Source organism: Vipera berus, assembly GCF_964194415.1.
Source record: "Vipera berus genome assembly, chromosome: 1".
Taxonomy (NCBI): Eukaryota; Metazoa; Chordata; class Lepidosauria; order Squamata; family Viperidae; genus Vipera; species Vipera berus.
This window is the reverse complement of record NC_138202.1, coordinates 136,908,809-136,925,923: the sequence shown is the minus strand read 5'-3', so window position 1 is coordinate 136,925,923 and position 17,115 is coordinate 136,908,809. Positions and strand designations below refer to the sequence as shown.

At 38.9% G+C, this 17,115-nt stretch overlaps 1 protein-coding gene across 1 annotated transcript in view; it reads left to right on the top strand.

Moving 5' to 3' along the window:
- The window catches only part of NCKAP5 (NCK associated protein 5), a 643,822-nt gene that overhangs the window by 465,223 nt on the left and 161,484 nt on the right, over positions 1-17,115 (top strand). Inside the window, exon 8 of the mRNA XM_081341973.1 lies at positions 3,142-3,180. Coding sequence (XP_081198099.1) covers positions 3,142-3,180 — 39 coding nt within the window. The remainder of the gene's footprint in view (positions 1-3,141; positions 3,181-17,115) is intronic.

The following is a 17,115-nucleotide window of genomic DNA, read 5'->3' as shown; positions in this document are numbered from 1 at the left end:
CATCTTTCAGACGACCATTCTATTATTGTAGAATGCTACATGTCTGAATCATAAACGAATTCACATAGTTTCATTTCAGTTATTAGCAAATTTCTTAGGATAATGAGAATTATTGCAAAGAAGCCATCGTAGGCGGTTCGATTTTCACACACATTTTGCTGATTTTCCTTTTTTTTCCAAATAACAAAAGTTCTTTTAGCTCAAATCTCCAGGCATCAAGGCCAGCAATAACTTCTCTACTAATTAAAAAATGGGAGGTCTTTGTCTATCCCTGAACTAAATAATATGAAGTAATGAAGCTCCTGCCTTTAGAGTTGTAAAACTAAGGGGTTGGAAGGGATTCCTGGTTCTTCTGGTCCAGTCTACCGCCTAATACAGGCTTCCTTGGACCCTCACAGACACATGGCTCTCCAAGCTTTGAAAAACTCTAGGCACGGAGCATTGGTGACTCTAGGAGGCAGGGTGTAATTCTCATGGTCTTGAAATTCCTCCTTAATCCTTAATTTCTTGACCATGAGAATTTCAGCCTGCCTCCTGGAGTCACTGATGCTCCATGACTAGAGGTTTTCAAACAAAGCTTGGAGAGCCATGTGTCTGGGATGGTCCAAGGAAGCCTGGCAACTGAGAAGATAAAAATCATAGAAGACTAACAGTTTTGCAGTAAATAGACAGATTATGATAGCCAGATAAAATGATAGAATATATTTTTTCCCCTGTGGTGGCCTTCGAAAAAAAATAGAATTACTTAGAAGTGTTACTTTGATAAAGAAGACTAGGATATTGTTTGGTAAGTGGTATAGTTTGGAAGGGGTATAGTGGCAAGCAGATACAGCCTTTTGTGTGATAATGGCAAAGGTCATTATGATGGCACCATTTTAAAGTAGTATCACAAACAAGCCAAATGAAAAATCGAACTGTTGATCTTGACACAATAAAATTATGAAACCAAAACAAGGTTAAAAAAGATAAAATCCAATCAATTTGCAATCACTAAAAAAATGATTCAGCATGCAGTCTTGCTGTCAAAATTGATAACTGAATAATGAAATTAAATAGAGCCAATAAGCCATAAACTTTAAGACTGGTTGTGTTACCTCACTTGCATGGCTAAGTATAGTATTGCCCAAGCTAATCTCTTTGATTGCACTGTAGATGGAAAGGGAATATGTTTTTAAACGCTTGTTATATAATTTAAAATTAGTTTATGCCCAAAGAGTATAAGGGAACTAGAGGCCAAATGCTGGACAGCCCTTGACATGAAGAAAGTAAGAGGGAAGAAGACACAACCAAAATGGGATCTGAGATAAGAAATAAGAAAGAAAAGATCAGATTCATCTTTTTTTTCAGAATTGCTGGATAGATCCCATTGTGGGTAAAAAAATAAGTATTGTATTTCTTCACTTCCTTGAGTTTCTTATAAAGTAAGAAAGGCAGGATAAAAAGCTAATAAATAAATAACATTATTTTTTTAAAAGGACTAACATTCTTCTTTTTAAAAGTTATCCCTGAAACAATTGCTTTCATATTAGTTATAAATCTGTTATTTCCTCTAAGGAAAAATATATTGTGTACTTGAATTAAACTGTAGTGTAAACAGCACATTATTTCCTTCCTTCCTTCCTTCCTTCCTTCCTTCCTTCCTTCCTTCCTTCCTTCCTTCCTTCCTTCCTTCCTTCCTTCCTTCCTTCCTTCCTTCCTTCCTTCCTTCCCCCTCCCTCCCTCCCTCCCTCCCTAAACAATAAATAAATAAGCTCAGGAAATTGTAGCATGAAAAAAGAAAAAAAATATTGATTTTATTTTAAGGCATTAACAACCTACCTTAAAAGCACATTACATAATATTTTGTGACATTTGTAGTAATGTATTTGTTAGCATATAGTATCTAATGCTCCATCTTGCTGTTGTTAGGCAATTCTTTAGTAATTCCATAAATAAAAGCATCCATATGTCATCTTCCCAATATCCTGAGTATTCTCATTTCAGACACTTGGTTTATTAAAATTTGCAGAATTCCTGAAATATTTTATCCTTCTCCTCTCTTATTATATCACTTTGTCTGTGCAGTTGTTTCAATGAATATGTGGGTACTTTACAGAACTCCCAAAATTTAGAATATTAATGGTGATGTTTAAAGTATTTGCTTATTTGTAGATTAAAAAAAACACAATATAGCATATTTCTTGTGTGCCACTCTTACCAAAAAGTTATAGTTATATACTCCTGTGAGTTCTAACTACAGTTTTAATCTGTGTCTTGTATTAAATCACAGAGACAGCTATTTTATGTGACATTTGCTGTCTGTGGTGCCTTAGGTTATAGAACAGTTTTGGAAATGATAGGAAGGGAATCAGTCATTTTATGAGAACGTGAATCATTTCAAGCATTTGACTTCTAGAAAAAGGCTGAAATCCTGTCTTAGATTCTAATTCACATGAAACAAAAATTTTAAAATAACATCAGTGAAGGAAAGGGTCATTTCATTTCTAAACAATCATTTTATTCAAAATTTACATAAAAAGTAGGGCTTCACAGCCGAAAACAAAATGGTAGTATCTCGCTCATTAAATTTTTATTAATCACATAATAAGAATGTGTGATAGACTTTATCTAATTTGGCATTTTAAATTTAATGATAAATAGGAAACTAAATAAGATGAAAATACAGAAAATAATAATCCTACTAGATGAGGAAAGAATTGAGTAAAATTAATCCTATACATAGTTCTATAAATCAAAGCTTTGTTATTTGATTTAAGTCTCTATTTTAAAAAGTATGGTAAAATTCTACTCGGATTGAGCTGTAGGTATTTTAATTTTCTGGAGCATGCAATGCCACCTAGCTGCAATGAACAGATGATTTTTTTTTTATACTTTCAGGGCTGCCTTTTCCATTTGGAGGACAGAAATGCTGATTTCTACCTTCAAACTAAATTGACTTGTGTGGCTCCTGGTCTGAGTTGGTTGTACCCCTTTCACTTTGCAAGGTGAAAAATGTTACGTTGAAGGGGTTATTTAAAAAACTACCAAGTTTTGAAATTAAAAACAACAGTAGACTCTCAGTTTTCTATGGAAGTTAGGAGAATTTATTTTTTCCCCTAATTATGAAAAGCAATTCCCAGCTATGATTTATTTCTTCTATAGGTAGCCAACCAGGTTGTACAAGCTCTGCTTACTCAGAAGGTAAGACATTTATTTTCTCTGTGGTGTCAAAAAATATATATATACTTAACTAAAAGTATCAACCTTTTTTGTCCAGTAAACTGAACATGATGATATATTGCATTGAATCACTAGGAATCCCATTGATTATCCTTCTGAGGCCATTGAACGAAGATTAAGAATTTATTTCAGCAAACACAAAGCAGTGTCTTCCTGCTGATAAAATCCTGCAGAGTATGCAGAATGCTCTTAGCAATTGAGCAGACTTTAGCAACTTACAAGATTACTCCAAGTTAAGCTGGACCTGAAATCTCATCCATATTTGGGAGTGTTACATTTAATAAATTGATCACTGGTAATATATAGCATTGGAATATGACCCCATTTTTTATATACTAGGTGATGCCATTCTTACAGATTTAGAACAACTGATTGCTTTGCTTAACATGTTCATTTACACTTGAGGCCACAGAGAGCCAAATTCTTACACAAGTAATGAGACATGCAGCTTTTTTTTTAGTTTTCTTGAAATGCACCTTGAAGATAGCCAATTTGGTTGGAGCTGCTATGCAATATTAATTGAATTTTCTCACCTTTCTCCCAGCTTATATGTGTGTAGTCTTTTTAGTTATATACTGTATTGTAGTTATTATTTATGTATGATATTGAAGCTCATTTTTCTGTAGCAAGATATGCTCTAGGGCAGTGCTTTTCAGACTTGCCAACTTTAAGACTTGGCAAGTGTAACCCATGCTGGCTGGGGAGTTCTGGGAGCTGAAGTCTGCACTTCTTAAAGTTGTGAAGTTTGAGAAACGCTGCTCTAGGGTTACAAATCAAAGCAAAACAGTGGTGGCGTGAAGCAGCATAAAATTACATTTGCAGTGTGGGTTTATCTCTTTTTTTCCCCGCAACAGGGGAAAAGGAGACTTACCTTTTCCTTTGTCTGCCAAAACTTAAACCCACCCTTACCCTGAACAAAGGCTGAGTTTATTCATCTAGAACAGGGCTTTTCAACTTTTTCACCCATTGTACCACTTTTAGGATATGGCAACATCCGAGTACCACCAGTCTCCTAGCAAGGTGCCAAAAACTTGATGACCAAAAAAAAAAAAAGGAAAAAAAGTGATGAAGTACAGATAGTCCTCGACTTACAACAGTTCGCTTAGTGACTATTCGAAGTTACAATGGCACTGAAAAAAGTGCCCCACAGCCGAGCAAGACACCTGCCTGCCCGCCCGGCAGCACTCTTCCTCCTGTCCGAGGTTTTCATTGTTGTGAGCATTTCTGTTGAGGATTGGCAGCAGGGATGGGGGTGTTTGGTTTTTATTCCCCCCTCTCTGTTGGGTGGTTTCAGCAGGTTTTGGTCACTTCACATGACCCTGGGACACTGTGACCGTCATACATATGAATCTGTTGCCAAGCATCCGAATGTAAATCACAAGACCTTGGAGATGCTGCAACATTCCAGCTGATCGGCGCTTCTTCTGGGCTCGGCAGAAGCACCACAATCAGCGCCGAGCTTCAGCTGGAGCCTGGTTCTGATCCTGGCATTTCCGCTGAGCCCTGCAGCTCCAGCCATCTCTCGCTCAGGCTTGTGCAGTGCTACCACCGGTTCAGCTCATTTCTCTCTCCTGCTACCACTTTTCTAGGATGGTACCCGTACCACTGGTTGAAAAGCCCTGATCTAGAAGAGGACCTAGCCATTTATCTATGGAGATTCTTAATCATTTGGGTTGTCCCAAAGGTGCTTTTTTCCAAAAGACAATGGACCTTCTTGTTTTTTGTTTCCTTGAAAATGTTCCCTTTCCAACAGTTTTGCATGCTATAACTTAATCTTCTGCCCAATTCTGTTCCATCCAATTCTGTTCCTATGTATGTCTATAAAGAGCTGTGGTGGCACAGTGGATAGAATGCTGCATTGCAGGCTAATTCTGCAGATTGCCAGCAGTTCGAATCTGACCAGCTCAGGGTTGATTCAACCTTCCATCCTTCTGAGGTTGGTAAAATGAGAACCCAGATTGCTGGGGGCAATATGCTGACTCTGTAAACTGCTTAAAGCAGTGGTCCCCAACCCCACAGTCCGTGGACCAGTACTGATCCACGGCATGCCAATAACCAGTCCGCACAAACAAGCAAAGCCCTATCCGTGATATGCAGGCAGGCAGCACACAAAACCATGCACCCTCCAGTCTGCAGAAAAACCTCTCTCCACAGAACCAGTTCCTGGTGCCCAAAAGGTTGGGGACCTCTAGCTTAGAAAGGGCTGTAAAGCAGTATATAAGTCTAAAGTGCTATTGCTATTGCTATATGCTGCATTGTTCTGGAGCTCCTGTTAGTGTATTGGCATAACTGAATGGTTGCAGAGGGAATGATGATGGCAGTTTGACAAAGAGATTGTGTGCCCAGTGATGGTTTCTTGGCCCACTGTTTGAAAAAAGGGTGGTGTATTTTTCTTGTATATCATATTTTCAGGGAGCCTAGGACAAGTTGATTGTTCGTGTTTGGAACAATTGATGCAAATCTAGGTAAAAGTAGCCCTCAGTGTATGACTATTTCTTTAGTGGCCATTCTACGTTATGACTGCACTGAAAAAAATTATGTCCGGTCCTTGCATTTTTGACCATCACAGCATCCTCACAGTCACATGACTGTGATATTGGTGCTTGTTAACCATTGCATATTTATGACGGCAGCAGGGTCATACGATTGCCGTTTGCAACTTTTTCAGCCAGCTTCCCACAAACAACATCAGTGGAAAAGCTGGCAGGGAAGGTTGCAAGCCATGGCCATGTGATGTCTCACCTACTGACCACAGAAAAATTGGGTGCAGTCATATGATGCCTCCCTTAATGTTTGAACTGTTTGTGGTTGTGAGTTGAACGCAACCTGTGTTCCCTAAATACTCCACTAGATGGCAGCACATAGCTAATTTCAGGACGCTAAGCCAGGTTTGAGCTAATTAGTATTTACATGAAAGACTGGAAAAAATATCCTGGAAGATGGCCGAGGACAAATAATTTTTTAAAACAGATACAATATTCTGTTTATACTTTATTACAGGGAGAAAGTCTGTACAGTCGGCTAGTCCCTCCTTCCTTCTTTCTTTGCTTCCTCTCTCCCTCCCTTACCCCTCCCTCCTTTATTAGTATTTTTTGGTTTGGAATAACATTTTTGCTTTATAATTATTTTTTTCTGAAACCACCCCTCCCAAAAAAATCTACATGGTTGCATCTCTTGATCATCTTTATGGCCATGGTTATTAGGATTGTAGAAATCCATTTGGAGAGGTGCATGGCAGAGAACCTATGCAGATCCATCTCTCCAAGAACAGAAAGATCAGGCTCTTTTAAAAGTTCCACGTACGTGGCAGGTGTGTCAATGTAAGTGTGGTTGGTGGATGCCTGTATGTGCTTTCAGGAAATGGGATGCACCAACACCAAGCATTCAAGAGGATGTGGGACTTTGAGTAATGGGTTTTGCACAATTCTCAACAGTGATTCATTTGTTTCCTTAATGTTTCATAGATATTATGCAGTTAAAAGATGCTTTAATCTTTTAACTCCATAATATCTATGAAACATCAAGGAAACAAATGAACCACTCCTTGGAAGAAATCAAAAATATATTCCATTTGTGTCTGCTAAACAAATCCTAATTTCAAGGGCCTACAAGAATCAGATTAGCATTCTACAACATAACAACACTTTCTGTGCAGGTGTCTTTGTGATTGTGTTCTTCTCAATGTAGCATTATCTTACTTAAAAGCATCATCCTTCCTTTTTCAAAACTACAAAGAAACCAAAACAGAAAACAGTGAAGAAAGGGGAGATAATATTTTCATAATATATTTATAACACCTTTAGGATTTAGTTTTCCCCCATAACTGTTCTTTTTATCATTATTAAAAGATGCAAAAGCCACAGGTTGTATGGATTCCCTGTCAGTGGACCAAGAATATAAATTAAAATGCATTTAATAAAGTGATTTGCTTAATATTGACAAAATTTGACAGATACACAGCCTTTGTTGAGTAACACCAGCTAATTTAATAAGTTGAAGCTGAAACACAAAGCATTCTAAATGTTAATGAATGTTACCTCTTACAGCCCTTTTACAATGCTATCTGGACTGAGAGCATTTATACAAAAGGACAAGAAGGCAAAACTATACAGTAAATAGGAAATTCTGCTTTGGGGGTCAATCACAAATGTCTTCTACACTAATCCAAGTAACATCCTGTAAACAGATAAGTCTTCTACTACATTACACTAAGACAGAACAAGTCATGTCACCAAGAGATGGTACGTCCTTTAAGGGATACTTTTGGTAGTGTTTTTATTATTTAAATTAATTAAATTTAATTAATGATTTAAAGAATGAAGTACAAATATCCCCAAATTATATCAAATTATTGTGATTCTAACAGGATGTGTTATCAAATGAGAACAAAAACTTGATAGATTTATCAATTGAATGCTTGACATCTAATCTATAGTTTAAAATAGGCACATTGGATAAGAGTATTCTTTGTAAGATATGGAATTCCTTTAGTGAACTCAATTTTGAGCAGGAAATATGAAGGAAAAATATATTCCATTGTGAACTGTCCTCCAAATAGGATTGTTATTATGGGGTTTGTTCCTATTGTCTCTACAGATTATAGTTTTGATTCAGAAATACATTAAAAACTGAAGAAGGAATAAGGGTCTTCCAGTCATACATTTAAAGGAGAATATTTGTAGCACAGGGTTGAAATGAGATGATGCACTGATGACGTTACCTACTTTGGGTAATGAAACATCTGCAAGAAAACAACCAAGCTCATAGAACACCAAGGGCCCCTCAGTTATACATTTGCAAGAAATACAAATTTTGAAGCCCATGTGGTAATAGTGATTCGGGTGTTGGACTAGGAATGACAAGTCCCAAATTCTAGTCTGCCTACAGCAACAGAAGTTCCCTGGGTGACCTTGGCTAGTTTCTCTCAGCAAAACCTACCCAAGGGGTTGTTATGGAGGAGGAACACTGTCCTTGCTGTACAAAAAAGTATCATCCATCCATCCATCTCTTCTGGTTTAATTTAAGATACCTAGACTTGTAATTTTAAATAGTTCAGTTCTGCGAGTTCAAGTCTTTACAGATAGTCCTCGACATATAACAGTTTGTTTAGTGACTGTTCAAAATTACAGCAGCACTGAAAAAAATGACTTATGACCATTTTTCACACTCAAACCATTGCGCCATCCTCAAAGTCAAAATTCGGACACTTGGCAATTGGCATGTATTTATGACTGTTGCAGTGTCCCAGGGTCATGATGATCACCTTTAGCTACCTTCTGACAAGCAAAATCAATGAGGAAACCAGAATCACTTAACAACTGTGGTGCTAACTTAACAACTGCAGTGATTCACTTAACTGTGGCCAGAAAGATCATAAAATAGAACAAAATTCACTTAATAAATGTCTCACTTAATTACAGAATTTTTGGACTCAATTGTGGTCATAAGTCGAGGACCGCCAAAGTTGAGAAACACTGTTCTAGCCAGTCACATTTTAATTTAACTTTAAATCTAGGAACAAGTAATGTCAACCTCTAGGTTTTGAAATGAAACATGGGTGGTGGTGCTCGGTTAGTCTGAATTCCCGGGTCTCATAAAACATTTATTCCTTTGAAGTCTGTGGTTTTCAATCTTAATTTTAGCTGCTAGCTCCTCCATATCTTATTTGTTAGAAACCCTTTAAGAAGTGGCATTAGCGCTTTTGCTTGCTTAAACAGAATATCTATAATAGTTCTCCATGTGAGGCCTGAGATGATGCAGTTATTACCAGAGCATCTATTTGCTGAATTAAAGGATTTAGAATTGTGCAGCTCTTCAAATAAAATATCATTGCCTCCTTGTCACTTTAGTAGGCAGAGAATATATAACTTGGTTAGCCTTAGGGGTATTTTAAATAAGCACTGCCCTGGTAATGCGCTCAGGCAAAATGATTTCTTAGTTCATTCAGTGTTAACTTCGAATTAAAGCTAAGCTATGTTTTTTTCAGCTATCTCTTAACAGAAGTGTTCCATTGTGTTATTCCCCCCCTCCCATTTTTTCCCCCCTCCATCATGCTGGCTTTGATACAGCACAAGGGAAGACGAACACTTGGGTTATTTCAGACTTTCCCACATTCTAATCTGTAGCTTCAGCTGGCTTATGTGCTTCTATATCTTGTTAATATTGTTAATGAACACACACACAGGGAGCTAAACATTGTTCTTTTCAGTCATGCATGCTTCCAAAAATAAACTATAGAAAGATAAGCAATGTGCCTGTTGCTCAATTTTAAGACGTTTCTATGTCATGTATACAGTAACAACATATAGGCATGTATTTCTTTGCTTGTCTTTATTGCCGAAGCTTGACAAAGGTTTAAATTTTCTATATAAGCTAAGTGGCAATGCCCATTTTTTTTTTAAAAAGCAAGATTGGACCAGGTTGGCCTTTGGTTAGCAGAGCATCTGTAAATCCCATGATCGTGGAATAGAGTGGAAGTGAAAAAATATTCCCAAAAGGAGCAATAGCAAACCATTTCTCTACCGTGGTAAGACAATTCTTTGAATATGCCCAGGGAGACACCGAGTGGTAAGCTGTGTCTCGCTCTCCTTTGTTTGTTTCACACACAAACACACCGTTTTACTTACAGAAATACAGGCATTCTCCCATTCACTCCTCCGTTTTAGCCGAGTCCTTTTCTTGTACACTTGTTATCTACATGTTTACAGATAGCCATTCTTGGAAATAGAATATAGCTATCATATCTATGGCCAGAAAGTTAAATCCTAGAGTTACAGGGCATGCTGATGGGACAGAACTAAGCACCTATCAAAAAACTTTAACTTCTACTGCTAAATCAATTGTTCACTTCAGTACTTTATTGAATCTGGAATAGAGAACCCCCATAACTGTGTCGGCTGTCCAAATATTTTGCTAATATGCAAAATGAGTAACAAAATATGTGTCTTCTCCCTTTTTCTCAAGGGTGCAACATTCAAAGAACATATATAGTTGTCTATATTTTCACATGTGAGCATGATACGACTTCCTGGGTTGTGATTTCTGCATAATTCTGTAATTGAAAAAAATAGGGAAGTAAACAACTCTGACAGATGCATGCATATGCAATATTAGCATTGGAAAATCTTCACGTCGAGCTCATGATCACATCCATTTTTTTCTAATTGGAAGTATGAAAGAGGTTTACCACTACTGTTTTCTGGGTGGGGAGGGGGAATTCAACTTCTAGAGTTTCCTAGTAGTTTCCATCCTACCTAGCAAGGTCCAACTCTGCTTAGTTTTTGACTTCAGGTCTACTCAGTGCTTTTTTTCTTAAAAAAAAAAGGTGCCAAAACTCTCATCTTGGTGGGGGCAGGAGGTGGGGGGCAGGGGAGGCAGTGCTACTGTGGTGACAGGTACAAGGGGTGTTGGTGGTGGGCTGCCTCCCGGGGCCGGAGCTGGCACAGCTGGTGCTATGGGAGCAGCAGGGCCCGCTCTATACGGCAGGGCTGTGTGGGGCGGGTGGCAGAGGTGGTGCAGGCCAGGCGATGCAGGGTGGCCACTTAGGCACACAGGGCGAGGCGACGGTGGCACAGGTCCAGCACCAGGTAGGCCACCAGCCTGGCTGACACGGATGAGCACAAGGAAGGAGTGCACATGGACTCTGCAAAACCCACCTCCCACTCCTTGTCCTCTCTTACTTACCTAGTTGAGATGGTGTAGTTGGGCAGCAGGGAGGGATGCAAAGTTCCTGCCAACTTGCCTTTGCTGCAGACAACTTGCTGGTGCAACGTTTGCCGGCCAGGTCTTTTGGCACGCTCAGCAGCAATTCCTATTGGCTTTCGAAAGCCAATAGGCTTTTGAAAGCCAATAGAGGGAGTAGCATAGTTTGTGCAAAAGCTTTTGTGTGTGTGTGTGCAAAAAAAGGTGCTGGAACACCATTCTGAGTGTTCTATGAGAAAAAACCCCTGCTTTTATGTTTTAATCTTATGATTTTAAAAATATTGTAAGTTGCCCCAAACCTTGCCATGTGGATTGCATACAAATATTATATAATCAGTAAATAAAGGTAGAACATATGTTAAATGTACATCAAATGATAATATGCTTCCCTACAAAGTCAATTCTTGCTCAATGACAGACCAAGGAGTTCACTCGGAAAGGCAAGAGGAAAATCTAGAAGAGGTCTGTGCAACTTGTAGAAGGGAAAGGCCCACACTGACAAATTAAAAAATTTGTGGTCTGCAAAAGAATGCTGGTGGGCTAATCAATGATTTGGTGACTAGAGGACCATCTACAGTGTTGGAGTTTGTGGTCATGGTAAGCCATGGAGACACTAGGCAGCATGACATTCAGGGCAGTGGTGGTGATTTTGTTACTTTTTTAAAAAAAATAAAGTCTGTGCTCTGTCCAAGGGTGCTTGGCAGGCTGCATGTACAGGCCTGGTATATAATTTATTTTGGAGCATTCAACTATCTAGAGCAGGCATGTCAAACTCATTTTATTTGAGGCAACTTCTTATAAAAGAATTGCCATTAATTTGTTTTAATATAATAATTTAAATCAATTTTTCACTTGATTTCAAATTAAATGAATTATATTGGTTGATAATGAATTTTTTTAGTACAATTGGCAAATGCAATAAACTGGTTTTAGGTATATGTGTGCACTAATTATTTCAACACCAGTACATTTTAACAACATATTCTATTTGTAAATGAATGCAAATGCAAATTATACAATTTTTTGTGCAAAAATAAAACAAAATAACAGATTTAAGAGCTGTTATCATTAGTTATCCTTAGATAAAAAATAATTCCATCATCCAAAACTTTGTTATACTGTATTTAACGAACAGATGTTTTGGGATTAAAAAAAAGACTGACTACATTTGATTGTGTATCACCATGGCATTAAAACAAAATTCGAACAGTGTATGAAAAATAAAGGTTCCCTAAACATCTGCTGGCTATATCTATACATTTTCCTTGATTTCACTCTATTGCCTTCTTTTTAGCCTTTTTTTCAACTTCCCAGCTTAAAAAAGGCAAGGCACAGGGAGCTGAAAGTTACAGAGACTGTTTAAGCAGGTTGCTAAGCAACCTGTTCACACTTGGCCGTTCTTACCCTCCCACTTTTAAATTAGCCTGTATGGATCGCATTTCCTTCAATTTGAGCCCTCAGAAGGCCTGTCGCTGCGATACATTCTGCTGCTCTGCAACCTGGCTGCCTGAGGAGAATTTGGCTCTCCGGAACAGTTTCCTTCAGCTTTTTGTGTGTGTGTGCAAAAAAAAGGGGCTGGAACGCCATTCTGAGCGTTCTATGGGGAAAAAAGCCCTGGATATATCACATATAATTGAAGATTGTAATTAGTTGTGTGTGCACATTCAGCAAGTGTGATGTATTTGTGCTGGCATTTCTAGGCCTCTTTCCAACCACATCCAGAAAAATTTGTAACAAACATTGGAATTCTCAAGGCCATGTTTGGTACTTCCCAGCAATCTGTTACTGGAAGGAAAAAGCAATCCCTGCTGCGTTACTGATCCCAGAGAAGCATTTGTATGTATGCAGGTATCCTTAGGATGCCATAGTTATGGATGAGAAATATTGGTTGCAAAGTTGGCATTTCTGGATGTAATACAGATATTTTGGACTTATTTTTGTTTCTTTGCATGTTTGATATTTTTAAAAAGGCATATGCTACTGACTACGCTTATGCACATATGTAACATCTTTTGCTAGGATACATGACCACTGCTTTTCCAGAATGCGAAAAGTGAAAGATTGTGACTAAACAAAATTTTAATGTACAGATAATACCAGCAGAAATTATTTTAGCCTTTTTAATAAATGTTGTTATTGATGTTAAGCTCACCATGGAAAACATCATATATTATTATGTGTATACTAGGTTAATTATTTAAAGACTGAAGTGCAACATAACTAGATTCTAAATAATCTATTTTTCAAAACACACAACAGTCCAAACAGTAGAAGTAAAGTCCAAATTAAGAATAGTTCATTTTTAAGAATTGTTTAATTTAAAGTGGTTTAGTTGTAATAGATGGTTAGATTCAAAATAGTTTTCAAGAGTATGTACAAAAGATACTATTTTTTTCTAGCATCAGCTAAATTAGACATATTACATTGAGAAAAATGTTTCTTATTTCTTTCCTGTTACCTTTATTGATTTCATTGCAGAGATGTTAACATAGGAAATAGATTATTTTTTTATCTAATTTTACCTTCCAAAACACAGAAGCAGATGAAAAATGTGAGGTTCTTTCCTGTTGGCTTTTTTGAACTAGCTGTTGTAGATTCTAAAAGTTTAGTTCCTAAAGAAGTAACCCTGTAAATAATTTTAATGTCCTCCTCCAGTGCAGGCTCTTTTATGACTCAAGGACTTCAACTCCCAGAATTCCTGAGCCAGCATGGGTCAGCTTGGAAACCTCTCCCTTTCCCCTCAGCATGGCTGGCTCAGGATTTCTGGGAGTTGAAGTCTACGAGTCATAAAAAAGGGCCAAGATTGCCTAGCCCTGCAATAGGCTTTCAGAGGGAGGGAGCTTTTTTTTGGCAAAAAAAGGGGCCAGAACACCGTTCTGAGTGTTATATGAGAAAAAAAGCCCTGGGTCTACTTTACTATTGCTGTCACCCAACTGGTGCTACTAGTATATATAGAACCACAATTTTATTTGTACCACAGACAAAAGCTTACGCTTATGCACCTGTGTGGCCAATTTGGTCCTTGAATAAACTTGATCAAATTTCAGGAGATTTTTCGCAATGAACCTCTGACACCATTCAAATTCTTTTTTAAAATACCTTATTGAATTATACACACACACACACACACACACACACACACACAAGGCCTGAACTGGAACAAACAGCCACTACCACACACTTCTCCCAGAAGAACGAAGCTGAAGCCACCAGCCTGAGGATGACGGATGAGATTTCGTCGAAACGTTGCTCTTATACCTTCAATTCTATGTGGGGAAAAAACCCGAATGACCAAAGATCTTATCTATCTATCTATCTATCTATCTATCTATCTATCTATCTATCTATCTATATCTATCTATCTATCTATATATCTATATCTATGTGGATCTTTGGTTATTCGGGTTTTTCCCCGCGTAGAACTAAAGGTGTAGGGGCGACGTTTCGACGGAATCCCATCCGTCATCATCAGGCTGGTGGCTTCTGCTTCCTTCTTCTGGGAGAAGCATGTGGCTGTTTGTTCCTCTTTTTTAAACTGCCAGAGGGGGTGTGTTCTGTGGGTGGAGGTGTGCTCTGATTGGGTGGGGGAGTAAGTGTGTTCTGATTGGGTGTGAGTGTGTTTTGAATGGTGGGTGTGTTCTGATTGGGTGGGGGTGTGTTTTGAGTGGATGGGCTGGTCTCAGCTGCCAGCCTTAGACCTGAGCTGGTGAGTTGTGCTGCTTTTGTTCGGCTTCGTGTTTGTGGTGGTGCCATGTTTTTATAGTGGGTGTCAGTTTGCTTATTGTGTGGTTTGGAGGGGTTTAAAGTGGCTGATGTTGCAGCTGTAGTTAGGTTTCTGTTTTGTGGTTGTGCCTCGTTATCATTGTGGGTTTGCATTTGCTTTTTGAATGGTTGTGTGGTGGTGATGTCATGTGGTGTTATCATGAGTTTGGGTCTATCATTCTTGGTGGTTGGGACTCGTCTGTCAATCAAGGCGGGTTTCCAAATGGTTGGTAGGCGAGAGGTATCATCTCGTTTGTTTATGCTGTGGGGGCGTTTTTCTATCTCAATGGCTTCTCTGATTATTCTGTTGTTAAAATGTTCAATTTTGGCGATAGTTTTGGTTTTTTTAAAATCAATTTCATGTCCCGTGGCTTCAAAGTGTTGGACCAGGGATGAAGTTTGTTCTCCTTTTCTGAGTGAGTTTTTGTGCTCTTCAATGCGTGCACTTATTCTTCTGTTGGTCTGTCCGATGTATGTGGTGGGGCAGGTGGTGCATGGGATTTCGTATACTCCTTGGTTTTCTAAGCCAATTATGTCCTTGGGGTTTCTTAGGATGGTGGATATTTTTCTGTCTGTGTAGAATGCTGTTTTGATGTTGTGTTTTTGGAGGACCTTGCTGATTCTGTCTGTGGTCCCTTTTAAGTATGGGAGGAGGGCTTTGCCATTTTCTTGTTCTCTGTCTTGGGTTTTTGTGAGTGTCTCTCTTCGGATTAAGTTGGTAATCGTGTTTCTTTGGAATCCATTGGCTGTTAGTACATTAGTGAGAGTGTGTAGTTCGGTTTTTTGGTGTTGTTCGTCAGCTAGGTGTTTTGTTCTGGAGATGAGTGTCTTGGCTACGGAGTTGATCTGTGCTGGGTGGTGGTGTGAGAGTGCGTTCAGATAGCGGTTTGTGTGTGTTTTTTTATGGTAGATAGTGTGTCCTAGGGAGCCGTTGGATTTCTTGTAGACTAAGACATCAAGGAAGGGAAGTTGATTGTTAGCTTCTGTTTCCATGGTGAATTGTATTTTGGGGTGTAGGCTATTGAGGTGTGTGAGGAAGTCATCCAGTTTTTCTTTGCCGTGTGGCCAGATTACGAAGGTGTCATCTACGTATCTGAGCCAGAGTTTGGGTTTGTGGTTGGATTTTTCTTGAGCAAGGGTTTCAAAGTGTTCCATGTAGAGGTTTGCGATGACAGGTGAAAGGGGTGATCCCATGGGTGCTCCTTCCATTTGTTTGTATCTTTGTCCATTGTAGATGAAGTATGTGTTAGATAGGCAGTGGTTGGTCAGATCTAGGATGTTTTTTGGGGGGTTGTATTTATTTAGGATAGCTGTCAAGGCTTCTTTGATTGGCACTTGGGTGAAGAGGGATATGACATCGAAGCTCACAAGTAGGTCACAGGGCTGTAAGTTTAGTTTACTTATGATCTCTATGAATTGGAATGAATCTTGTACATGTGAGGTGATGGAATTTGCGTAAGGCTGTAGTTGTTTGGCAAGAAATTTGGCTAGATTTTGTAGAGGTGAGCCTATGGAGCTGACTATGGGTCTGAGTGGGGTTCCTTCTTTGTGTATCTTGGGCAGACCATAGAGCTTAGGACATCTGGATGATTTTTCTCTGGGAATGATTGTTTTCTGGATCTCTTCACTGATGGGGGTGGCTTTTATTTTGGATTTTGTGGTTTTTTCCAGGTAGGTGGTGGGATCTGTCTTGAGGAGTTTGTATGTGGAGTCTCGGAGTAGGTTGGATAATTTGGTATGGTAGTCAGATGAGTTCATTACCACCGTGGCGTTGCCTTTGTCTGCTGGCAGAATGATTATGCTGGTGTCATTTTTTAGGTTAAGTAGTGCTGTCTGTTCCTCTTTGGGTAAGTTGCTTTTGGGTGGTTTGCTGGTGCAGAGGATGTTGGTAACTTCGAGTCTCATTTTGTTGGCGTCATCAGGGTTAATTTTGGTCAGGCTGGATTCGACTCCGCATATAATGGTTTCCATGGGAATGTGTTTGGGAGCGACTGAAGAAGCTAACAGAATCAACAGAAGCTAACAATCAACTTCCCTTCCTTGATGTCTTAGTCTACAAGAAATCCAACGGCTCCCTAGGACACACTATCTACCATAAAAAAACACACACAAACCGCTATCTGAACGCACTCTCACACCACCACCCAGCACAGATCAACTCCGTAGCCAAGACACTCATCTCCAGAACAAAACACCTAGCTGACGAACAACACCAAAAAACCGAACTACACACTCTCACTAATGTACTAACAGCCAATGGATTCCAAAGAAACACGATTACCAACTTAATCCGAAGAGAGACACCCACAAAAACCCAAGACAGAGAACAAGAAAATGGCAAAGCCCTCCTCCCATACTTAAAAGGGACCACAGACAGAATCAGCAAGGTCCTCCAAAAACACAACATCAAAACAGCATTCTACACAGACAGAA